Below are 26,150 nucleotides of genomic sequence, written 5' to 3'. Positions count from 1 at the left end.
TAAGTTGAATTCAACTTAGATTGTGACACACTCATGATTCCAAAGAGTCATTTCTTTTCAACCCTAGTTGTCTAATGTAGAAGCATATTGGGTTGTACCACTATCTTGCTCAGTAGATTGTACTTGATTATTATTGTGAATGTGTTCAATGAATTTATTGTTATTGTCTTAGTAGATTTATTTTTTCTTCATTCACCAAGTGGCTCAAGTTCTTTTTTTCCACATGGTTTATCTTTTACGTTCACCAAGTACCTTGGTGATTCTCTGTATATGTTGTTTGATGATGTCTTATTTTTCTTTCACTGATTTGTTTGTCTAGTTCTTATTTAAGAGCCAATTTTTTAATTTAATTCTTGTTCATATGTATTGGATTGGTCATTGGGATGTATGTAGATTATTATGTCATTGGCCTTCTCCAATATGATGATCTAGAAAATTTTGTAAGCTATTTTGGCAAGTATAAATAGAGGGTCTTGGTCTAGGTTTAAGAGAGGCAAGGAAGGGGGAATAGAAAATGAGGAGATAATAGATCTTGGATATTGGAGGATATTTTCTATATGTATTTTGATATTCATATTGGCCACAACTTGGAAGGCATCACAACTAGACATGTATGACAAAACTTGATGAAGAAACAAATATTTATAGTTCTCTCTCCTTTTGGTGTTGTCTTTTATGAATTGTTTCCTTTTTGTAACTCAATGAGGGTTGGTTTATTGTTAGGTGAGCCTTTGGAAATACCTTTTGACTTTGTCCTTACATCATCTCCTCTAAAGACATGGGCTTCCATAAATATCTTTGCAACCATCAATCCAACTCTTGCCTCCTTTAGGTAGATGTTACTATTGTTGCTCATTCTCACAAATCACATCTTAATTAGGTACGAGTGAAATATATCATACCAAGATCTTAGTACATATTTCATCCCATATTGGTATTTCTTTAGTCTTCATACTTGGTTCTTTCCTTCTTCAGTCTCAAACCCTTCTAGTTGTTCTATGTACAATTCTTCCTCCAGTACTCCATTTAAGAATATAAAATTTAATATCCATCTAGTAAACATTACATTTCTTATATGTCACGAAGGCTAGGAGTATTCGTATTCCTTATAATCTTTCCACTAGTGAATTTTTTCTTTCCATAGTCCATGCCTTCTTCTTGTGCTTATCCTTTGCAAATAAGTCTATCTTTATTCTTGATCACCTCTTCATCTTCATTCATGCTATTTCTAAATACCCAATTTGTGCCAATGACATTTTTGTCCTTTGGCTAGGCCATTAAGGTCCATGTTTCATTTTTTTCTATTTGGCCAATCTCTTCCCCTATGCCCTTTCTTTAGTCTCATCCTTTGAGGCTTCCCTTGTGGCTTTGGGTTCAACATGTAAGAGAAAATAGACATCTCTCTCATGCTTCTTCTTGTCACCACTCCAACATCCTTGCTTTCTTCCTTACATATTTTGCTAGCACTTGTTCCTCTCATTATGCTTCAATTTCTTATTATTTAGGATAAACTACTTCTTCCTATGTTGGTGCTTACTCTTGTACTACCTTTATCATACCTTTTCCATTGGTTTAGTCAATGGAGCATATACAAATTATTTGTAATATTTTGGTTCTTTCTTTCTTTCTTCTTCATTTTTCTCTAAGAACTCATCTACCCTTACACTTGAAGAATCCATCTAGTGTAATTAGTGGCATGAATGAATCCAACTGTCAGGAGTTTTTCTAGTTCAACTTTAACAAGTAGTGCCACATAAGGGTGCATCTTCTAGAGTTTCTATTGCAAGTTTCACCCCTAGTGTGATAGATAAATGATGCATTATAAGATTAGGATCTACACCTGGCATATATGAGTAAGTCCATGCAAAGCTGATCTTATTTTCTAGGAAGAAAGAAAAAAATTCCTCTTTTTCCTCTACAAATAAAGATTGTGCAAGATGTATAATATGCGGGTGTTCCTCAGTTCCTAGATTGATTGGTTGCATTGGCTCTATCAACACTAATGATCTCTCTTGAAAGTGCGTCAAATATATCATCCTTAGGCACCTCAGAGAGGTTTCCACCTTCGGATACATATTTTGTTTTACTATTTTTGTTTTTGGTACTATCACAATGTTGTTTTCACCATTAGAACATCTATTATTTTTTCTTTTAATTGTATGATTGAGATTTTTTATGTCAGTTTCAGTCATATTGACACTATGCTAACTGGTGGAAGATGTTATTGGTTTGACAACATGTAGATAGCAAGAAAGATCATAGTCATTCTTTAAAATGGGGACTTCACTAGATGTAGTATTGGAGTTCTAATTTATTAACTTGGGATAAGTGAGCAAAAGAGAAGTGACAGGTTCAATTGCATTCATAGTATAGTCATCAAATGCATGGAAAAGTAATTCAATACCTAAAGTGATTTCATCTAAAGGTATGTTCAAATTTCTTTGAGTTCTAACAACATCAATTAAAGACTCGTCGACATTAGTAGGATGAGACTCATCCGACCAAACCCTAGATTGCTTTCCTATTTTGAGTTAATTTTTATATGTATGAGCTTAATTGACATCCTTATTGGAAGTTTCCTCTAAGAGATAATCAAGTTCGTATTCTTAAGAATTGATGCTACATGGAGTAAGATTGTAGAATTCTCCAATAGTTATGGGTACCCATTCTCCACTTTCATTATCATCTTGATTTTTGAAAAATTGTTCAACAATGATAGTATGACTACACTCACCCTGTTCCTATTGAATTTGAGGAGTATCAATAGTAGTCTCAGAGGACTCAGTCTCAGCTTCAATAGTACTAACATGTGGTACAAAGTCATCTAGTTCTACAAAGAATGTAGCAAGATCTAACATAATAGGATAAGGAAAGGTATCCTCACCAATCAAATCTTTTCGCTTGATTGTCAGACTCAATTTGTGACTCATGTTCAAATGAACTATCAGATTTTGGTCTGAATTTATTGATCCCTAGATGAAAGGAAACTTTCTTGAAGTGTAGGCCTATTGTGTCATGAGGCCTTCTAGATGTTTCTTTGATTGGATCAATCAGTCCATTGTTGTTACATCCTATAGGACCATTCCCTTTGTAGCGAAGGTGTTTTATCAATTTAAAAGCTAGTCCATACTTTTTAGGAGTCATCTCATGAGATTGGTCTATGAGATTAGCTGGGACTTCTTTGTATAACCACATAGGGATGGCTCTTTCTTCATCTTTGTCTTCTAGAGGTATAATGAGCTTTACAAAGGCACCATTGAATATAGTCTTAGGTGATACCACAAAAGGTCTATTTTTTTCAGATGGTCTCCCATAATGATAGGGAGATTTAGTAAGAGATGTCAAAGACAAAACTGGTTCAAAGTGATATCCACCTATTCTAGTTTTTGTTAGCTTGAGAGTCTTCTCTATTTCTTTAATCTTGTTGACATGATTGTCTGTAGACTATCTATTAGTAGGAACAAAATTGTCAGCAAACTTGAGCATGTTACATGTGTAAGTGGTATTAGTAGGTATAGTAACTTTTGATCCTTGGAATGGAAACTTGACACATTGATGGTATGTTGAAGGTACTACTTGCATATCATGAATCCATGGTCTTTCTAACAATATGTTGTACGCTAAAGGAATATCATGGACCTAATAAGTAATATCTCTTTCTATATGACCAACTCAAAGAGATAACACAACAAGACCTAGGATTCATGTTCTACTTCATCATATGCTTTAGTGGTTATTTTGTGGTGAGGACCAATAGTCTCTTCTTCATAACCCAATTGTTTGAGAAAAGTAGCATAACAGATGTTAAGACTAGCTCTGTTGTTTATAAGCACACAACAAACACATTTATGGTGTATCACGACTTCAATATGCAATGATTGATTATGAGGATGACTCAAAGAATTATCATCCTCTTTAGAAAAGGACAAAAAATGAGGCAAGGTCAAGTGACCTACCATAGATTAAAACCTATCAAGATCAAGATCTTGAGTTATGCTTGCCTCAGTGAGGGCTTTGTCAAGAATCTACCTATGAGCACAAGATTTTAAGTAGTTCAAAGATTTTTAGTTGAGTATTCATTCATTGCAATTGTTCAAGGATACTATAGTTTGTAGCTATTGATGATGTTGTGAATTTTGTCTTCTTACTGAATGGACTAGCAATAGGTTTGTCTTTATGTTGATCTACTTTAGGAGCAGAAGGCATTAGGCCTTTGAGTACTATCTTGGCATGAGGATGTGTAACAAAATTGGAACAAGATTGTAAATGTTTGTGATATGATGTAAGAGATGTGACACCATGTAAAAAAAATGGAGTCTTAGGTTTCATATTGTCATTTTTTCCTTTAATTTTGATAACATCACAAAGTTCAAAGTCCAAAGGTTCAACCATGTTGATCACATTATCACCATTGGCATATCTATAGTTTATCTTATTTTTTTTCTATTTAGAACTTTTTCCCTTTTCATAAGGAGGAAATGGTTCCTTAATATCTTTGTGATTTGAATTCTTGTTATGTCCACCCATAACTATTTCACCATCATCAGTGAGATCTTGAACTTTATGTTGTAGGTTAATAAAGTTTTTTTTTTGTGACCCTTGATTTGATGATATTCACAATATGCGTTCTCATTCCACAATGTGGGTCATGGTTGTGGATCATAAGGAAAAGAATTATCAAGTGGATTAATAATCTAATTTTGAAGTAGAGTCTTATAGACCGCATCGAGAGGCTCACCTAGAGGTGTGTATTCACATTTGGGTTGAGAAACCTAGGATGATTTTTTAGCTTTGTTTCCAAATGTTGTGTTATCTAAAGTAGATTGTTCAGTGGTTTTAGAATTGTGCATGTTATCCATGAGATTAAAATCCACTTTGGAAGGTTTGGGAGTGATATTTTCCACCACTCCACCATGTACTACCTCTCTATTTTTATTAATATACTTGGATTTGTCTTTGATAGAGGCATACCCTAGTTTAATATCTTTTTGAAGGGTTAATTCACCTTTCTTTATCATGAACTCATATATTTAGATGCCTTTTATAATCATGTATTCAAAGCTATGTGGACCTTGAAGTTGTATTTTATACCCAAAATTAGGTAAAATGTTATCCATGAAGATATCAAGTTTTTTAGTTTTGGGGATCGTACATGAGTATTTTGTGTACAATTGTCTTCATCTTTGGAGAAACATTAGGAAAGGTTCTCCAATTCTTTGTTTAAGGTTACACAGATCTTTGATGTTGACTAGATGTTGGATATTGTGTGAGTACTAATGAATGAACATATTAGCAATCTCATCAAATGTTTTAATTCTAGTAGATAATCACGAAAACCACTCCATAGCCTAACCACCTAGACTCCATGGGAACAATTACATAAGATATGTTTGATTGTGCATGAATTCCATTGACAAAGCACTGAACTCCCTCAAGTGATCTTGGGGATTAGATGTCCCTAAGTACTTATCATATTTTCTTAGCTCAACTCCTCTAGGAAAAGGAAGCATGTACAAATCCTTGTCAAAAGGAAATGGACAAATAGTTTCTAACGTGTATTGTTTAGCTAGTTTATCTTTATCTCTCGACATTTGGGCCAATTTCTCTTACATTTCCTGGAGTTGTTTTTTTAACTTGGAGGTTTTAGATTCCTCTTCTTGATTTGTTTCCTTCTAACTAGATGAGGTTTTACTATATACTCTCAAAATTGAGAATTTAGTAACCAAACCAAACTAGTACAAAGGATTTGAATGAATGCAAAATGCAATATTAATCTCTATTTTTGATGTTTTTGTATGCCAAGATATGGATTAATTTGGATGATTTTCAAATTAATCTAAGAACAATGAAAAGAAAATTAAGCTAAATGAGTGCATTGTAATCTAGATGATGAGCATGTAAAAGAAATAGAAATTCGAATGCAAGATAGTTGGGTAATCAATCAACCAATTATTTGATACTCTTCACCTACATCCTCTTAGAAGAGAGGTTGAGGGTCTCTTTTTATAGAATCTTGGATCTGATCAACGATCAAGATTAAACCAAGTGTATGGTTTAGATTGAATGTGAGATTGAGTCCTCCATTTTTGACAGAGTTGAATGAGATGAAATAGGGGATACCATTGATCCATTCAAATATGTGCTCATAATTATTATTCTAATTAATTAAATAATTAGTTTCAACAATTATGATGAGCATATTTGATTAAATCAATATATATATATATATATATATATAAAATTCCTTTTTCACATGAGATGGATTAGGAAAGAATATTGATTCATTCAAACATGAAATCATAATTTAATATTCTAATTAATTAAATAATTAGTTTCAACACTTATGATTTGTATATTTAATTAAATCAATGTATTTTAATTCCTTTTTTACATGTATTATCTATAGAGGGTGGATTTAATTAAATTAAAGTTCTTAGCACTTATAAGAAAATTAATTTAATTAGGAGGTTAATTTAGTCCATTTCAATCAATATTTAGGAATTAAATAAAGCATTTGATTAATACAGATTAGGGAATTTTTGCATTTGACAATTAGGTCAAGTAAAGATGATAAGAACCAAAAATGCCTAGTATAATAGGACTTAATTGATCAAGAAATAGAAATTGTAAGATTGATGCAATGGAATTGGTTCAGAATGTCAATGTGTCAATTTAGGGGTATTACACCCTCTTCATAAGGAATTTAGTATACACCTATGAGAGTCTTGCCCAATTAGGATAATCTTGGTTAAATGAATTATAACAAAGAGTAATGTGTCACCCTATTACATGATTTTATAGAAATAACTTATTAAAGTTCACCCTCAACATGATTTTTTGTTGTAGTGATTAGAAAGCAATAATGAGATTGATCTAAGTAGGATAACTACTTCACTTAGCTTGATATAGGTCACTTTGACACTCTCTAGACCAATTTGTACCTTGATCTAATCTCCCTTGGCTCTATAGCTCAGACACAATCACTAACCATTCTCAACTCATATGGTTATAATACACTTCATTACTTTGTTGAATGACACACTAGATCTTGTCATCACACTTCACCTTCACACTCTACTCTTCTATCTTTCTAGTATCATTTTCTTCAAGATTACACACAACTCATCTCTCTGGTATTTTTCTTATCAATCTACAATCTAATATTCTTCTTAAAAATAACAATATTTTTATATGATCCTTGTTCCCTTAACTATAATCCATACTATGAGAATTCAAAATTTGAATTCATCATCCCATGTCTAATATGTTTTATAACTTAGATAGCTTGTGCATTAGGAAATAATTTAAATTCAAATTATCTCACCTCCCCCTTGGTATGATAGTTTCTAAACCCATTAAATTAAATTTCAAGCATGATCCACCTACTTTGTGATGTGTTTTTCATGCGTATCTTTCTTATGTACTTCATTTGAAAATCATGCCTCAAACTAGTCTACTTGAGCACTAGTCACTTCATCCTTTATGCTTCCTTAAATTATTACAATATACTTAGCCCCAATTTGACTAAACGTAAATTTCCTTGTGATTTACTTTACTTTTAATATCTTTGTGCTATCTTTGGTCACCTATGGATGAGAGATGCACTCATGTGCACACACTACATCATTGGTCACAACCTTGCACTAGTTGATACCATGTCTTAGGTTTTGACATCAATGGCAACTGACTCATAAATAGTCACACCAGTAAGTTTCACTAATCTTGTTCCTTAATCTTTTTGACACTTGTGCCAACAAAGGTGGCTTTTACGACTCCACAGTTGTAGACCTTATACCAATTTAAAAAAATATTTCCAAAAACAAACTCTAAAAATTTGAGGCTGATAAAGGGGAAACATTTCTTTGCCTTAAAAAAGTATCCCTTTCTACAAATTTAAAAACTCACCACACTTCAATCTAAACACTAAAAATATTTAATGCCTTCCATCACCAACTATTACCAATCTGATCATTAATAAACTTGTTTAGTCAATACTTTTAAAGACTAATGATCACAAAAATCTCCCACATGCAAAATAAATAAGCATAAAATTAAAAAAGCCTTCAATAAACCTAGACTTTTACTATCTAATTTTATATGTTAGTTAAAACTTTAAATCTTGAACCTTTGTGAACCCAATCTCCCATTTTGACAATTCATCAACTTCTTTATCACATTCCCTCTTTATGTGACTAATTTTGAAGTCTATAAAATCCTCCAATATTTCCTTCACTTTGTGGATATAGTTATTCAAATGCCAATAATTTATTCTCTATTATTTTTTAGCTTCTACAACAATTAGAAAATTCTCTTCTATATGTAATCCTTAACCCCACCTTCTGAGCACACTCCATAGCTAGCAATGCTGCCTTTTCTTCTATAATATTATTAGTCACATCCTCCAATATTTTGGATCCATAAAATTGTTTCTCCCTCATGGTTTTGCACTATAACTCTATCTCCCAATAGTCCTAAATTACCTTGCACTACCCCATCAAAATTTATTTTCATCCAATCCATCTTAGAATTACTCCAAAGAACTTTTTCTCTTCCTTCCTTTATCTTTTCTTTTATTGAAAAAAACTCATGTTTTTGATCTTCACTCTTGGCCACTACTTTCGATCCTACTATCCTCCTTTGTAAAATAAACCTTTGGAGAGAAACTTTTGAAGGAAACAAGAATGAGAACCTCCTTAATCAAATGATTTGATCTACCACTATAACCTTTCCATAGACTCTCACTTATCTAAAAGAAACTTAAAATTTATCTCCTTCTAAATTTTCCAAATTACTACAGAAGGAGAAACTACCCACACACATGATAACAATTATATCTCTCTAGGTCTAGGCTAACTAATAAAAAAATTCTTCAATGTCTTTTTTTGTGGACCCTACCATCCCAACTTTAACCTCACCTTAGCCCAATATTACATAGCCACTCTACAATTTAAGAGAATGTGATTCATGGATTCATCATATTTATCACACCTAATGCATTTAGTTGGACCATAAATGCCTAATCTCTTTCTTCTCTCACTAGTTAGGATTCTACCTCGAATAGATAACCATGGAAAAGTCCCAAGCTTTGGAAGATAGTCCTTGTTCCAACATAAATTTGAATCATCAAAATTATTCTCTTCCACCCTACTTAATAATCTATACCCCAGCTTTACTCGAGTAATTACCTGAAGAAGAAGTACACCATATAATTTTGTCCTCTTCCTCCACCAGAAAAATCTCCTGCTCCTAAACAATATTGCCTAATATATCTCTATGTTGCTTTATAAAATAGTCCACATAGTAGTCCTTCCATTGTCAAATCCTACCAAAATGACCCTCCACATTTTCCATATAATCCAAAAATCTCTCAACCCATCTAGCAAAAATTTCCTCTTTTAGTTCCTGCAATGATTATTAGAAACCACAATTGGATAGCCATTCCATGAGTCATCCCAAAACTTTGCCTTCCTACCATTTCCAATCTTCCATAAGATATGATCAGTAATAAAATGTCTACAAGACATTATAAGATTCCATATAGAAGACCCATTCAGAGGGTTCCCAATAGTAAAAATCCTCTCATTTATCTTTAAATCAAGATATTTGTCTTTTAATATTTGAAACCACAACTAGATTGGAAAAATATGTAGCTTTCAAATCAATTTAGCCCCCAAAGATTCATTCATAAAATTCCAATCCTCAACCCAACACCACCCCCCCCGCCCCACCCCCACCCGAACCCCCCCCCCCCCCTCCCACATTAAATTTAGATTTGAAAATTTTATCTTACTGAAGTAAGGTAATTTATCCTAGACAATTGTCCCATTCCAAAAAAAATGTCATTTTCTGCTCAATAAATTTCAACACATTTTTAGGGATCCTCAAGCACATCATTGAAAATATCAGGATGACAAAGATCACTAATTTTGGCATAAGAATTCACCCTATAGAAGTTATCTATCTTCCCTTCTATCCTTCCATTTTCTTCAAACACTATTCTACTCAATATTTCCATGAACCAACTTTATTTATTCCTTGTAATAAGGGAATAATCAAATACTTACCACAGGGAAATGTGGCTTTTCAAAATTCAAAACCTATCCTGGGCAAGATCAGAATCATGGCCTGGGGTACAGATCGCAAGGAGCTGACAGAGTTTGTCAGGGAAACTTTGTGATTAGAGATGTGATAGAGAATGGAGATGGGGACCCACCTATCCTTGGCAAGGATCTGGAAAAAAAATTTCCAACCTCCAAGGTGGGTCAACCTAGTACACATTATGAAAAATGGTCTTCTCCATTTGGAGTTAAACCAAGTGGTAAGTCTTCTTTCCCACCAGTTACTTGGTACTCTCTGGGTTGTAAGAGGGTTCATGTGTGATTAAAATTTTGGATGAGTTGGTAGATCACAACATTGCTAAAATGGCCTATACCCTGGTGGGTAAGTTTATTGGGCAAAGGCTAAATATAGATATTGTTAGAGCTTTCACACAGAAGAAATTGAACCTTAAGGGATAGGTCACTGTAACTACGATGGCCAAAGGTTTCCTATCTTTTGAATTTTCATGTAGCAAGGATTGTCAAACATTTTGTGTGAAGGACCTTGGGTTATAGGTCACTCAACGCTGGTCCTCCAGAAGTGGACTTCGAAGCTGGATTTGAATGATTCCTTTTTTGTGCAAGCTCTAGTGTGGGTTAGACTTCCAGACCTTCCATTGGAGTTCCAGAATGAGGATGTGTTTGTAGGAGTGTCAAATTCCTTTTCCAAGATTCTATCTATAGATCTGATAATTGCATCCAAAAGAAGACTCATGTATGCTCATATCTATATTGAAGTTTGGGAAGGGGATGATATGCTGGAGATTGTGTGCTTTCATTCTAAACTAGGTATGCATGTCTAGAAGTTTGTTTATGAAAGTGTTCCTTTTTCTTGTTTCCATTGTTTGAAATCGAGTCATAAGGCTAATTAGTGCTCGAAGGCTAAAGAGGAAAAGAGTAGAAAAAAAGAAATTTTTAAATTTTGAAAGGAGAAAAAGATGTGGAAAAAGAAGGAAATTAAGGATGGCCCTGAGATTTTGGAAGGGAGGGTGGAACTACCTATAAAAGAAGGGCATGTATCAGAATAGAATGTGGGCAAGGAGATTAAAGAACTCGTTCCTACAATACTTGATTCTCAGACCATTGAATTAGATTAGATTGAACCCAAGTTGGGAAAGGAGGATGAACATTGGTTTCTCAAGCTACACAGGGGGCTATCCTAGCAAAAGAATTGATGGACATAGAGTTGGTTGCTCCCCAGATCTTTGAGGCAATAAATGAGCCTTAAAAGGGAGATAAAGGGATTGAAAAGGAGATAGAAAGGGTTTAGTGTGTGATACCTCTACAGGAAATTATGATTTTTTCTCGAGTGGAGAGGGGGGAAGAGAATAGATTGGATGATGAAATGGAGCTAGTGAGGGAAACACAAGGGTATCAGGAAACCACGGTGGTTACCTCAGCTTCAATGAAGGATCATTTTGCTTCTTTTAATTTGGAAGAGAGGCATATGGACATGGTCAAATTTTCCTCCCCTAGTAAGATTTCAAGAATTGTGGAATGGCTTGATAATAACAAGGGAAGTGAGGTAAAGAACAAAAAGAAGAATAGTAGGGATCCTTCCACTGTGTCACCAAAAATAATCAAAAGTCAGGTGAAAGTAGATGTGGGAGTAAAGAAAAAGCCACAAGGTAGAAAGAGTTCAAGTCAAGTCATGCAAGAGGAGGCTAGAAGGAATTTGGTGGATGGGAGCCAAAGAACCATTTTGGATTTCTCTAGTAAAAAGAAATCAAGATTATATCCTGGAATATAAGGGGCCTAAATGGCACCCATAAATAGGAGGTTGTTTGGAATATGATGCCACAGTGTAACGCAGGAGAATCCCCAAAGGAGATGTCCTAGCCCTCAGCAATAAAACCACATAGCATAAACACAACAACAAGAAACAATAATACAAGATCTGATACCAAATCACAACTCTTTATTCATAGATATAACTGATTAATGCAATATGCCCGACTGTAAGGCCTCCCGAGTTAGGGGCAACTACAAACAACAATTACAAAATCAATTCTGCAAGATCCACAAGATCCAACTTACAAATCCAATCCTAGCTAGCCCAGGTACACAACCGGATAAGAACACCAAGAGAATCCACACTTGTACCCTTAGGTCCACCAAGTGATCCTCTAGTTCTCAAGCCCAAGCCCTAGCTCTTCAAAATTCACATCTACTTCCTCCCAAGAACTGAACTGCCAAAAGACTCTATAAGACCCTTATTTATACTTGCCAAAATGACTTATAGAAGATTCTAGAACATAGAAAATAGGAAGGCCAACCCAACAACAGTCAAGACACATCCCAAGGCAAGATCTCACCATAAATGTTGCAATCAAAATAAATCTTGCAAGTCAGCTCACACCAAAAATGCAAAAATCATGTCCAAAATGTTGACACTTGGCATAAATAGGAAAATTTGACATCCACTAAGTGCTACAGTAACTCGACACCAACTAAGTGCTATAGTAACTCGACACCCACTAAGTTGTATAGTAACTCAACACCAACTAAGTGCTACTGTAACTCGACACCAACTAAGTTCTACAATAACTTGGGCACCAAATAAGTACTATAGTAACTCAGCACCAACTAAGTGTTATAGTAACTTGACACCAACTAAGTGCTACAGTAACTTGACACCAACTAGAGCTACAATAACTCGGCACCCACTAGACAATTCAGTAGCAACATAAGATCCAAAACCATTGGCTCTTGGATCTAACATGAAGGATTACAAGAAAGCCTAAGATGCTCCTACATCATATGATTAGAGACGAAAGACTTGATTTTATGCTGATCCAAGAAACAAAAATGAAGAAGGATTGGGAAAGATTTCGTTTAGCAGCATTGTGCCTGGTGAGGTAACCAATTATGAGGGTGCCTCAGGAGGCCTACTTACTCTCTTTAACAATAATTTTTTTTATTGTCTCTTCTTTGTATAATGAAGGGAATCTCCTCTTATGTAAAGTGTTCCATAGGAATAGCAATGATTTGTGGTTTCTTTTGAATGTGTATGCCCCAAATACTAAAAGGGAGAGGAAGGATTATTGGATGAAGCTTAGTTCTATTATTCAAAATTTTAATCTCAATAAGGGTATAATTATGGGAGATTTCAATACTCTCCTTAATGATGAGGAAAAATTAGGAGGTCTAGCCCCATATTTGGATACTAAGTTGGATCTTTCTAACTTCATTAATAGTTTGGCTCTTCTAGATGTTGATCTCTCGGGGGGGGATTTACACTTGGTCTAACAGGAAAATTGGGAGGGAGTGTATCTAGGTTCATTTGGATTGTGCTCTCATCACTATGGATTGGTTGAATTCCTTTTCTTGTAAGCTCTCTCTTCTCCCTAGAGTTGGGTCAGATTATTCCCCCATCTCCCTTTCGATTGCTGCTCTTGAGGCCAGGAGAAATTATCCTTTCCAATTTGAAAAGATGTGGATATCTCATCTGGATCTTTTGAAAATAATCTCCTCTTGGTGGAATATTGAGGTGGAAGGGATTGCTATGTTTAGGGTTGCCAAGAAATTGAGCAATGTCAAACCCAATATTAAAGTTTAGAATAAGATACATTTTGGAAATATTTTTCAAGAAAAAGAGGAAAAGTTAGATATGCTTAGTAGTATTCAGGATACTATCCAGAAGGAAGGATATAATGATCAGAATAGGAATATAGAGATGTCAATTCTCATTGATCTGCATAACATTATTAGTAGAGAAGAGTACTGTTGGAGACAAAGATCTCGTATTAATTGGCTAAAAGAGGGTGATTAAGAATCAACAATTCTAAAACATTATTTGGCTTATACCAACTAACCCCATATTTGTTTGTGAGTAATTCCCAGACCTCCATGGAGTAAGAACAATGAATAAAAATATGATTCACTATCTCCAAATGATGTTTATAGAGAATACATCTATTTGGGATATATTGACCTCTCTTTTCTAGATTATCCAAAGTAAGAATTGTATCTTGTAACATTAACCAAAAGAATATATTAATCTTAGGGGTAAGGCTAGGCAACCAGGCCTTAGCCCATGGAGGTTTCTCTTGTAGGCTCTAGAGGGAGTTATACCCCGATGCCACTGAGTAGCAACAACTAGTATTATCCTCTCATATTAATTCATCCCTCTTATTGTTCAAGATCATTGTATTTAACATCACCATAATAGGCTTGAGATCTTTCAAAATAACAAACAGGTCTCTCCATCCCTGATCCATTTTGATAGTCAAAAAAGTATACACCATTATGTGATGGGTTTCCATGTCAATATGATCATATATTTAAAGGAATAAATCTATATATAGGCTCACATAAAGACTAGAAAACTTACCACTCTAGTCCCCTACTCGTAGGTAGTCATGGGTGTTATATGACTAGCTCATGTATGCTATTCAAATTCTAAATATATCGGTTTGAGTGGAAATTTTTGAATGTAGTTTTGGTGGTTGGGTATTGGGAAGTGTAAATAGGTTGTACACTTCATTTATGGAAATATTTTCTTGTTGTATGCATGAAGGATATGAAGAAGTGCAGAGTTGTAGAGTAGAGAGTGAAACAACATATAGGTGACTTCAAATAGTGAAGAACAAGAAATAGAGACATATAACACAAGGTATTAATAGGGAAAGCCAAGGAAAATAAAGGATATTAGTTAATATTCAAAGGCTTACATAATAGATCTACAAGGAAAGTTGTGTCTCTTGTTAAATCAACCATTTTAGTTTACTTTCTTACCATTACAACTATTATGTAAGGTCTTAATCGAGTATGCTTCATTAGCAAGCACTTGTAAATTCTCTAATAAGGTACCTCCTAGAAGGATTTTTTAAATCCTCTTAGAAGGTATATTTGATAGGTTTTTGCACTCCTCAAAGATTATCAACATTCATAACTAAATGTGTTCTCAAAAAGAATAGTTGTAGCCTTTAACTAGGAAACTTTTTATCTATAGTAAAAGGCAAGTGGGTATGTCACTCCCACTGTGGTTTTAATCCTCTGATCGAGGGTTTTCACATACAAATATCTATGTTTCATTTATTTCTGCTTTCTTGTGTGAGTTTACTTGGTTCTATTATGTTTATTTTGTTATTGTTTTATTGCTTAAGAAATTGGTAGTTAAAGTGTTTGAAAAAGTATCTGAACCAACCAATATGAAAGTTAGTATTAATTTACCCCCCTCTCAATATTGTTTGGGACAAAAATTGGTATCATATCTTAGGCCCTAATAGTAATAATCTTGACAACTTAAGGGAAGATCTAATGGAAGCTTTTAGAGTTCAGAAGTAGCTTCATGAAGCTCTCACCACCATTGAGGATTTGGAGGACAAGCTAAGGGTTTCTTTGAAAAACATAAAGAAACTGGTGTAAAAGCTCAGTAATAGTTAAGAACTCATTGAAAATCAAAGAGGATAAGAAGAATCTAATAGGCCATAATAGACTTCATGTGTGATAATGAGAAACTAACTTGAACCATCTCACCACTAAAGAAAAAATAAGAAGATTCATCAATGAGAATAAGTTTTGCCTTTGAAGAGAAAAGTTCTACCATTTTGACCAAACACAAAGCTAAAAAAACACTGATAAAAATAGTAGAGGATAAGATAACCATTAAGGAAGTTGCAAGAGAAAAAGATGAACAAATGACATAAATGGACAAAGAGAATCATTGCAAAAGATAGGAAAACATTGTATTATATGAACATGATCATGACCACAAGAAGTAGATAGCACAAATGACTAAGGAAAACAAGCCACTAGATGAAAAAGTTCACAAGAAAATTTGAATAGCTGAAAAGCACAAATGAGAGGAATGAAAAACTAAAGAAATTCAATGAAATCTTAGAAAAGAAGTGTGAGCAACTAAAGGATCAAAGAAAGAGCAAGAGTACCACTGATTTAGGATATGAAGGTGACAAAAAGACTAAAAAGGGTGAGACATATGGAACAAAAGACCTAGACTTCAAGAAGAAAGGAAGGAAATCACCTAAAGGTATGAAACCCAAGAAACCCACTTGTTATTATTGTGGTAAAGTAGGAAATACTTAAAATGTGTGCTGACACAAATATGCATCGCTTGATCTCTAATGTACCTTTGATGGATATTGTCATAATTTCCACCAGTATATTTATACAATACAATACACAATACAAGAGTGTAGATCTAATTTCAATTAGAAAAGAATTGATGGATATTGTTACTAATGTAACAAGTATGAACACAAGGCTAAAGACTATAGATCTAAGGCATGATCAAAATAGTCATCCCCAAAGTCAACAAGTCCTACTAGGAGGGATAGGTTTGCCACATAGGTATGTTCAACCTATGAAAACCATGGACATCTTATACCATATCTCAAGTTAAGGATAGGTTACATAAATAACACTAGACCCCGGCGAGGTACATGAATGACATGTTTCAAATGTAAGAATATTGGACATCTTTCCAAAGAGTTTAGGTCAATAAATAGGTCCAATGATCAATACATTGATAGGAAGGGATGAGAAATAAAATAGTCACAAAAAAAGTTAGGAAGGGCTTCAACAAAGTTTGGAGCCAGAAAAGTGATGAAGCAAAGGAAACTAAACTAGTAGAAGTTGTGAGCTCACTAGTCAGTGGCGAGACCTTTGAGTTAAACTAAGATATCATATCTTAAGGGGTTATATGTGTATGGAAGATATTATACTGGTCCTTGATTATAAACTTGTAAGCCACTTATTGTGATGCCAAAGGTGACTAAGTGTTGGATATATTGGCTAGAATATTGTACCTATAGCAGGACAAAAGAGAGATGAGAATATGATTGTTTACTAACATGTCACGAGCATTACATGGGCAAGTAAATTGGTAGGTGTACATTTTTTTAACCATTGAAACCCTAAAATTCTCTAATGCTATATTTTTCTCATTATATATAGGCTAACAAAGAGCCAATTGCCACTTTGTAGATTTGAAGTCACTTGAGTTTTCTACTTTGTATAACCCTAGCTTTTAGTGTGCAAACTCTATGTAAATAATGTGTGCTAATTTGAGAAAGCATTGAAAGGCCATTCAAGTAGTGTATTACTAAGAGTATTAAAACCAATCAATTATCAATTACCAATTACATTTTAGAAGAAAATGGTTGAGGTAATTAGCAATTTTATGTTGGTTAATGGAAAGGTCATCAAACATCTAGAATATGAGGTTCTCTTATTGAAGGCAAATGAGAAAGATATGGGAGGAGCATTATCATTACTCCCAGTTGATGTTCTTCTCATAAAAAACATAAGTGCATATCCGAAAGTTAAGATTCAAGAGCTTGGTGATAAGGGTATTCTTGATCTATATGTTAAATTTTGTAAAGATGAGATTTTGAAGGATGAGCACAAGCACATGGAGAAGAAAACCTTGCATCATGTCATGTCTATCCTTGATTTATTCCATGAGGAATGGATCTCATGACTAAGATGCCATCAAATATGCAAGCTCATTTGTTGTGATGACCTTCTATCAAGTGTGCAACCTTTTTAGTTGAGATTGTCTTGGTAATTATCTCCATCATAGTGGAACTGACTAATACATGTGGCTAGTAAAGCCCTACAAAGTAATTAAGGATGTGATTTGAAGGGTCACTAGATTCAGTTCCACTGTGATGGAGATAACTACCAAGACAATCTCAACTAAAAAGGTTGCACACCTGATAGGTGGTCATCACAACAAATCAGCCTACATATTAAGGACTAATACATGTGGCTGGTAAAGCCCTACAAAATAATACAGTCATGATAGGAGATAACTACCAAAAAATCTCAACTAAAAAGGTTGCACACCTAATAGGAGGTCATCACAACAAATGAGCCTGCATATTAAGGACCAATACGTTATGATAGTTCTATCCATCACAATTGTGACAACACCACTTGCCATCACAATTTACAACAACAAAAGTTTGATGACCATCCAACAGTGTGCTTCTGTCGCTTGGGTGATAGGTGGGCATCACAATTGTGATGGCCTACCATTGCAATTTGGGAAATGTAGTAGTGAAGGTATTTCATCTTCCTCTTTTTCATTTCTATACAATTTATCATTTTGTCATACCTTTATATCTCAGCTCTACATTGCATATCTTCTTGCTTAAAACCTCTTCAGGTGGAGGTGAGAGGGACAAAAATCCGAGTTATTCATTCCTTTTTCATCAGGGTTTTGCATTGATACTCCCTTTTGTATCAATCTAATCTAATGCAAGGGGTGGATTTTGGTCTTCCCGCTTTATTAATGCATTGGTTGGATTGCTTCTATTTTCCTACCCTACAGGTGGATTATAAGGATGAAATAGTATTCTCTACGTTTATGTGTGGATTATTTCATGCTTAACCTGTTTTAATTCATGGTTGTTGTCCAAATGATTATAATAATTTTTTTTCAAAATGTATACTCCACTTTGAGTATGTTATTAGAGTGTAATGGAACCCTTGGAAGTACAAGTTAGTCTTTTGTTGGTGTATGATCGTGTGACAATCATGGATTACTTCCTTTCATATTTATACATTCCTTATGCTTATGATAATTGGTTTCACTAATGTACATGATGTTTATTCCATGATTTAAAAAAAATAATGCATAGCCGATCCCTTGTTCTAAGGGTTCCTTGACAGGGCATTGCATAAACTCCAAATCAATTTGGAAATGGGATTTGTTGGGATCACCAAAATATAACATAAAGAATTTGGTGTTGAAGATAATAAGAGGTTCTAACATGTTTCCTAAATATGGGATCAAAACAACATTGGTTACATTATAATGAAGATAACCCACTAGGTTTAGGTAAAGCATCGAGTGAGTTTAATGATCCTTCATTGTAATTGAGTTCATTTATGCAAATTAAATTGAACATTACAAGATTGGAGATTGGAAACAAACAAAATATGGATTTCAAAATGCATAAGCTGAAAATTAAATTAAATTTTGTAACCAGAAATAGAGCCTAGAGACTATAATTAGCCTGCAAATTCAGTTTGAAGATATTCTGGATGGACTATGTTGCCTTGATTAACTTGTTCTTGGGGCTACAATGACTAGGTTGACTTGTTCCCTATATTTGTTGATGATTTTAGATAAAAATTATAGTCAAGGCCTCGTACTTCCCATATTTGATCCTAAAATTGGCACCACCTATTCATCCAAAAAGAAAAGAGGAAATGTTGAGTAGAAATGGGCTTGACTTAGCCAAACCCTGGTTGAGGAACCTTAAAATTGAAATGAAATAAGCATGGAAAGAAATATTGTTAATGTAAAGTAGATGCTAGATTTGAGATTTAAATGATTGTACCTCCACAAACAAATTTAATTTCACAATGTCTATGCAGATTCCTGTAGTTGTCTTGAATGTGGTTGTAAGATCTTAAAATGGAGAGAAACATTAAGAATACCTTTAAAAATTCTTAGATCCACAAATATTCCTCAAATCTCTAATGTTATTATGCTCGATGGCTCTTTCTTCAAGAAGGAATACATTTTTATTGATATTCATGTATTTGAAAGAAGAATCTCCTTGCTTAGTTGAGATCTCCTCTATTTGGCCTTCATGAGGAAGATAATATTGCAACAATGGAAAATATTATTGCCTTCAAAAGATGCCTTAGATGCTTGAAATCTACTTTAGAATGATTGAGATGCAAAAATGTACGAGATAGCTCTTAATGTGAAGTCTTGATATCCAAATGAGGAGATGTGAGTTTCTTATGTACCCCTCAAGACTCAAAGAGGGCTACCAGGATTTAAGATTCCCTCCTTAACTATTGAGACCAACTCCCAATTCAAATTTTTAGGGAAAAACCTTGAGGAATAGGCCAATTGGGTCGATCTATTATTAAGAATAGGTCATTTGGGTTGACTTATCCTCAATAATAGGCTGATTAAATTGACCTCTTCTTAGGAATAGACTAATTGAGTCAACCTATTCCTGTCTAACTAGGTCAACCTATTCCCAAGAATATGTTGACTAGGTTGATCTATTCCCAAATATAGGTTGACTAAGTTGACCTTTTCCCTCCAATTTTTTTGGAAATCTGGTTTGTGGGTCAAGATTACCAAGGTAATGTTGGAACAACAAGTGGAATTACGACAAATCAAGCTTAATGAAAAACAAAAGCCCAAAAACACTAAAATTTGAGCATCTAATCATAAGTGGTGACAATTCAAGATAATACAATGCTCAATTCAAAAAAATAATACAATATACTTTTAAGGAGTTTGGGTCTTTTAACAAATATATAAATGAGTAAACATATATAACATCACTTAAAGAAATCACCATTACACAAGTTTATATAGGGACAAAACTTTCATTAGAAATACGTTACACTCTAAAATAGTCCAATGTCTTCTTCACTAAATAACATAGTTATATTACACTTATAGAGCAAGCCTTCCCAAGAGTATTACTAGCCAAAGATTCAAGAAGAAATGTAATGTAGTAATAATTTTTCAAAACTCTAAACATAACCTTAATCTCAAGAAGCTAAAATATAGGAAATACGATACATGAAACTATCATAAGATGATTAGAAAACTTTAAGCTAAATCACTCAAAAAGTGTCACCAAAATTGAAAAAGATTGGGTTAAACTCTAATAGGTTTGTGGCGAGACAAATAGAAATTAAAGTTCTTTTTTATTACATAGACGTACTATAAAGTTAAAATGACAAACGTTCATAAAAACAATTAAATAGAAGTTTGTAGTCATTCTTATTTAAATATTTAACAATAACACGCCACCACAACTTAACCACGAGAACATGGCAATGTCACCGTAACATGCTTTTATCATTAATTAAAAAAGGCAAAAAAGGCAAAAAAAAAAAAAAAAAAAACTAATTACCGCATAATAATATTACTTTTTAGTTAAAAGTAAACATTTTTTATCAACAATTAGATGATCCTTATCTCCAAATATAAACACTAAATAATACCTCGATAAGAATTTAAACTTTAATGATGAAGAAATACTACCTCTATCACACTATATCATTACCAACCTACCTACAATTCTATTTTATCGATAAAGACTGGTAGCTATTCCCATGGAATACCTGCCAAAATGTGAAAAAATAAATAAACATGGGTTCTCACAAGGCAAGTTTCGATACATCAAGGTTTCGAATCCCATGAGTGAAATTATTTCATTCCTCTGCGAGTTTGGTCAACCATGGATGGATGAAATCTATCTTTAGAGACGCTGACACTGACAATGCAACGCGGGCCCTATGTCTACTAAGCAAGCTACGTATGTGGCAATCTTATCCACTCCAAAACATAGTATTTTTAAAATGTAATCAAACCGGAAAAGCTCACGCGGTGGCTCGGGGGAACATGTATATATATGGGCCTGAAGGGTCGTTATGCATTCATTCTATTGTTGCAGTTACATATTTCATAAGTGCATTTGCTTTCACCCCCTTTTATCTGGTTTCTCAAGGCCCCTGATATCCATTTATCGTTTTCCAATCGAATTTGTAGTCGCAGAGCAAGATGTTGGCTGTGTTCAAGGCCTCAGTTGCAGAGGGCCCGGCGGAGCTGGCAGGCCCGCAGCTTCAGACAGAAACGAGGAAAAATGGCATAGACTTGATCAACTTTTTTCTCTCTGCAAATTCTGGTGCTGTATGTGTTAATCTTGGTGATTTGGGCGCCATGGCTTACATTCCAAATCACCAATCGTCGCTTATACCCAGGTGTACATTTCTTTCATTTGATATTTGTGTTTTTTTGGGATCTGAATTCATTTGACATTTGATATTTGGGGTTTTTTTTGGGTCTGAATTCATTTGACATTTGATGTTTGGGTTATTTGGGGTCTGAATTCATTTGACATTTGATGTTTGGATTTTTTTTGGGTCTGAACTCATTTAACATTTGATTTTTGGGGTTTTGTTTGGGTCTGAACTCATTTGACATTTGATATTTGGTTTTTTTTGGGTCTAAATTCAGGGCATTTGTGGCAATGGATGATATATTCTGTCTGTTTGTGGGGACATTGGATAATATAGTGGCGTTAAGGCAGCAGTATGGGCTGAACAAAAGTGCGAATGAGGTGACAATAGTGATTGAGGTGTACAGGACTCTCAGAGATCGCGGTCCCTATCCAGCTGATCAAGTGGTCAGAGATCTCAGTGGGAAGTTTGCATTTCTCCTTTTCGACTTCAAATCTCAAACTCTTTTCACAGCAGCTGTATGTTCATTCTTCTCCTCTCTTCTTTTACTTTCATCTCTACCTTGCTTATTTGCATTTAGATTTATTTATTGTGAACCCTTGGTCTAGGGAATAAGTATATAATCCTGTTCTTGGTAAGCTTATGCCATATTTGCTTCTAAGAAAAGCTTTAAATGGTGTTGGCCAAATTTGAAAGGGTTATATCAACAGGCTTTTCTTCTATTGGTGAAGTTGAAAGGTTTTTAAAGAGTCAATTAGGGATCAAATCTCGCTGAGTGTGTGGCTCTAACATTGGAAAGGGATTAGGCAGAATGGATACCCCTTTCCCCCTTAGTCCTTGGCTCTTAGCCAAAGAGTTTTAGTGAGTTCCTTTGGGTTCATCCAGAATGAAGTCTAGAAGCATAAGTTAAAATTAGAATGTCACATAATATCATAAAATCATATGATTTAATCATTTAAACGATAGAAACACCATAAACTTGAAACTTGTAATAATAGCATCATTACAAAACATTGTCCAATTGATTGGCATATCTTAGACCTTGCTAGACAAGTTGAATACAAACAAGAGAGCTCCTTTGTCAAAAGCCGTGTTTATTACAACATGCATATAGCAAACTGAGCTTGGAAAGAAGTGTGTCATGTTATAAAAGAAGCAGAATTATACCTGCGGCATTGTTCCATCCTTCAATGGTGGATTTATCCTGTTCATGTCTACCACTGGAGAAGCTCTGTTTCCACATTCATGATCTAGTCTAGTCTATTTTGTGCAATTAAACATTCTCTATGTCAAAGATGCTACCTGGGATGCCTACATTATAACATCTCGCAGGAAAATCAGGGAGCTGTTGATACACAATTTTTTTTTTGAAACCTAGACAAATTTTTGATGAATTTTCAAACCCAGACCTGGTTCGGAGGCCATACCAGAGAACCTGGGTAACTGAAAGATATTCAGCTGTAAGATTTGTGCCCCTATATAAAATAACAACAAATATTTCGTGGAGGATCTATCAAACGTGGTGGTCCTGTTTCTGATTTTTGAAGTTTGATATTCATTCATTGCAGTCAATTTTATTTGAATTTTTGCTTAATCTGTAAACTTCGCATGCATCAGTTAGGAGATCAATCTACAATATTTATTTATCAGTTCTTTTGGTGAACCTTCTATCCATGGTTCAACGTGGCTCATTTTCTAATACTTTCAAGTTTACAAGTCATATATTTGTTCTTTTGATGATCCTTCCATCTTTGGTTCCGATGTTTCAGATGTGATTTATTTTATAACACCCGAGTCATACTGTTAAGATTTAATGTGGCTCATTTTTCTAAGACCTTCAAGTCATTTTGTCTGTTTGGTGATCTGTTCATCTTTAGTTCAGATGCGACTCATTTTCTAACAGCCCGGTCACACACCTCAGAAATCTTAGCATTAACTCTGTTGACCTCTGCTTGAAAATTATGTTAAATTTTAAATGGACTAGTTAGCAGTCAAAACTAAGATCTTCAATTTGTACTGAGGCGCTTTGCCACTGAGCTACTGGCGCTTTTGATAATTGGTCTATTGATACAAATGTGATCCAGTTTTCAACAGGATTTTCAGAATCTACAGGATCATTTATATCATAAATGGAGTGCATCAATTGAAAATATCAAATTGAAATCTTAATTTATCCAAACATTTTGAATACATTTGATTTACCATTTCAGTTAATGAGACTTGAATCTTAAACACACTTTATTCTGTCATTTGATTTTATTTTTTATTTTGAACTGATGAAGCTTAAGATTCAAACACTATAGATCCCACCTAATTGAAGAAATTATCACGTTTCTCCTAGGGGAAGCTTTGTCAACAAGTTATGACATTGAAATGCCTGTTCTGCAAACCTTATTTAGTCCTCCTTATTGAAAGGATAATATTAGAACTTTAACAGTAAATCTACCCTGCCCTTTCTAAATATCATGGTCAATAAAACAATGGGGTCATATGGATGTCTAGGATGATTAGGGTGAAATACATAGCTACTTTTAAGTGGAGGGCAGGATTACATTTTTCCTGGTGTAAACCTTGTCTCCATTTTATGGACCATGCTTGATTGCAAATACAGTCAGAATTGTTCTAATCAGTTAAACTGCTTGTTTGTAAATACAGTTGAATTGTTTTAGTCATTTAAAGAGTAAAGATTGTTGGTTGGATATGCAGAATTCATTCAACAATATAAGGAACAAAGAAAAGTTCATGTTTTATGTAAAAGATATTTTTGATGGGTAATAGGCTGAAGCTAAGGTTAATTAATGTTTGTTGTAATTAATTATTATTATTTGTTAAATTTGAATAGATTTGAATCTAAGACCTTTCAAATAAGAGACTCACAATTTATCATTGTATTGTAGACTCGTCTGATAGCATGGTATTATGTGCAGGATGCTGATGGTTCAGTGCCTTTCTTTTGGGGTACTGTGGCAGATGGTTGTCTGATCTTATCTGATGAAGTACGCTTAGTCAAAGATGGCTGTGGGAAGTCGTTTGCTCCTTTTCCTAGGGGTAATGATTTAAACCTTTTAAATTACTTATCTTCACAGTTTATGATTATGTGATTTGAGTATTGCTGTCAGGACTTAAATTTGTAATTTTTGAATTATGTGTTTTTTATATCAATGTTCAGAATCATAATCATGAACTATATTTTATGATATTGCTTTCAAATCTATTCTGATAAATATGATTTGAAATTCAATATCAATTGGTAGATAATGATAGAATTCTCTAATACTCGTTCTTTTAAACACTCTTTTGTATCTCTTATAATTGAAGAAAAATTCTTATCTCGCTTTTATCAAAAGAACATATAATTAAAATCAAAAGCTCAATCACTTACTTCTGACATTTGGCTCTGCAGGTTGCTTTTTCTCTACATCAGGTGGATTGCAGAGTTTCGAACACCCAAGAAATAAGTTAACGCCATTGCCACATGTTGACAGTGAGGGGCATATGTGTGGAGCAAATTTTAAAGTAGACCAACTCTCCAAAAAGAACTCATCCATGCCAAGAGTGGGTAGTGAGGCCAATTGGGCCAACGAGTTCTGATCATGAGGTGGGCATGGCATGCAGAGTTGTAGAACCACATATGAGAGGTCAATGGGCCAACAAATTCTGATATCAACATACAGATTCATAGAACCACCTCTTTTATGGCAGGAATACTTTTATATTCTAGTTCCAATTTAACTCTGTTTTATGAAATATTTTCATTCCTTTTGGAGTGAATACTTCATTATAAAACAGAAACAGCAGTTTGTAAATTTGTGATGTTTTCTGAGTAATTTTTTTAAATGAAGAATTTCTTATTTTAAAATGTAGATCTTCTTTTATGTTAAAAAAAATTATGGTAGTGATTATATAAAAATATTATTAGCAATTGTACTTATGGTTGCAATGGGTATGTCTAAGATATGGAGAAGTGGACTATAAAATGTGAATTTCAAATGAACCATTAAATGTGAATTTCAAGTTGAATTAGAGGAAGGTTTATGTATCATCCTTACTAATATTATCTTATAATATGGGTACCACAGATGTGAACGATGTTAAATGAGCTATGCTAATAATTAAAGGAGCAAACTGTTTGTAGGAATAATAATTCAGTCAGAATTTATGAAAAATAAATATTAACAATCTTTAGTGAACTTACTTATTAGAAACCTTAAGTGTTTGTAATGCTGATAATTAGAACATGGGAATGATAAGTTGGTTAGAAATAATACATATATTAAGAAATATAAAGGTAATACGTCTAGCATTTACCTATATAAAGTGCAAATAAAATTGCTGAGCTTTACAAATCAAATTGATTTA

The 26,150-nt window shown here is 34.0% G+C and overlaps 1 protein-coding gene across 1 annotated transcript; it reads left to right on the top strand.

Moving 5' to 3' along the window:
• Positions 1 to 21,490: 21,490 nt before the first annotated feature.
• LOC149534745 (stem-specific protein TSJT1-like) lies at positions 21,491 to 25,654 on the top strand. Its single transcript, XM_089804130.1, has 4 exons — positions 21,491 to 21,812; positions 22,069 to 22,309; positions 24,719 to 24,839; positions 25,195 to 25,654. The coding sequence occupies exons 1-4, from the start codon at positions 21,613 to 21,615 to the stop codon at positions 25,380 to 25,382; spliced, it is 750 nt and encodes a 249-aa protein (XP_089660256.1). The 5' UTR covers positions 21,491 to 21,612; the 3' UTR covers positions 25,383 to 25,654.
• The last annotated feature ends 496 nt before the right edge of the window (positions 25,655 to 26,150 follow it).

Source organism: Cupressus sempervirens, chromosome 10 (genome assembly GCF_028749045.1).
Source record: "Cupressus sempervirens isolate cs-2001-9-10 chromosome 10, ASM2874904v1, whole genome shotgun sequence".
In the NCBI taxonomy this organism is placed as follows: Eukaryota; Viridiplantae; Streptophyta; class Pinopsida; order Cupressales; family Cupressaceae; genus Cupressus; species Cupressus sempervirens.
Note: the sequence above shows the minus strand (reverse complement) of the source record. Positions and strands in the feature narration are given on the sequence as shown.

Excerpts from the sequence above, each read along its gene's own strand:
- LOC149534745 (XM_089804130.1), top strand. The coding sequence starts at position 21,613 with ATGTTGGCTGTGTTCAAGGCCTCAGTTGCAGAGGGCCCGGCGGAGCTG. Across the intron at positions 21,813-22,068 it reads CAATCGTCGCTTATACCCAG|GGCATTTGTGGCAATGGATG; the intron begins GTGTACATTTCT and ends GTCTAAATTCAG. Across the intron at positions 24,840-25,194 it reads GTTTGCTCCTTTTCCTAGGG|GTTGCTTTTTCTCTACATCA; the intron begins GTAATGATTTAA and ends TTGGCTCTGCAG.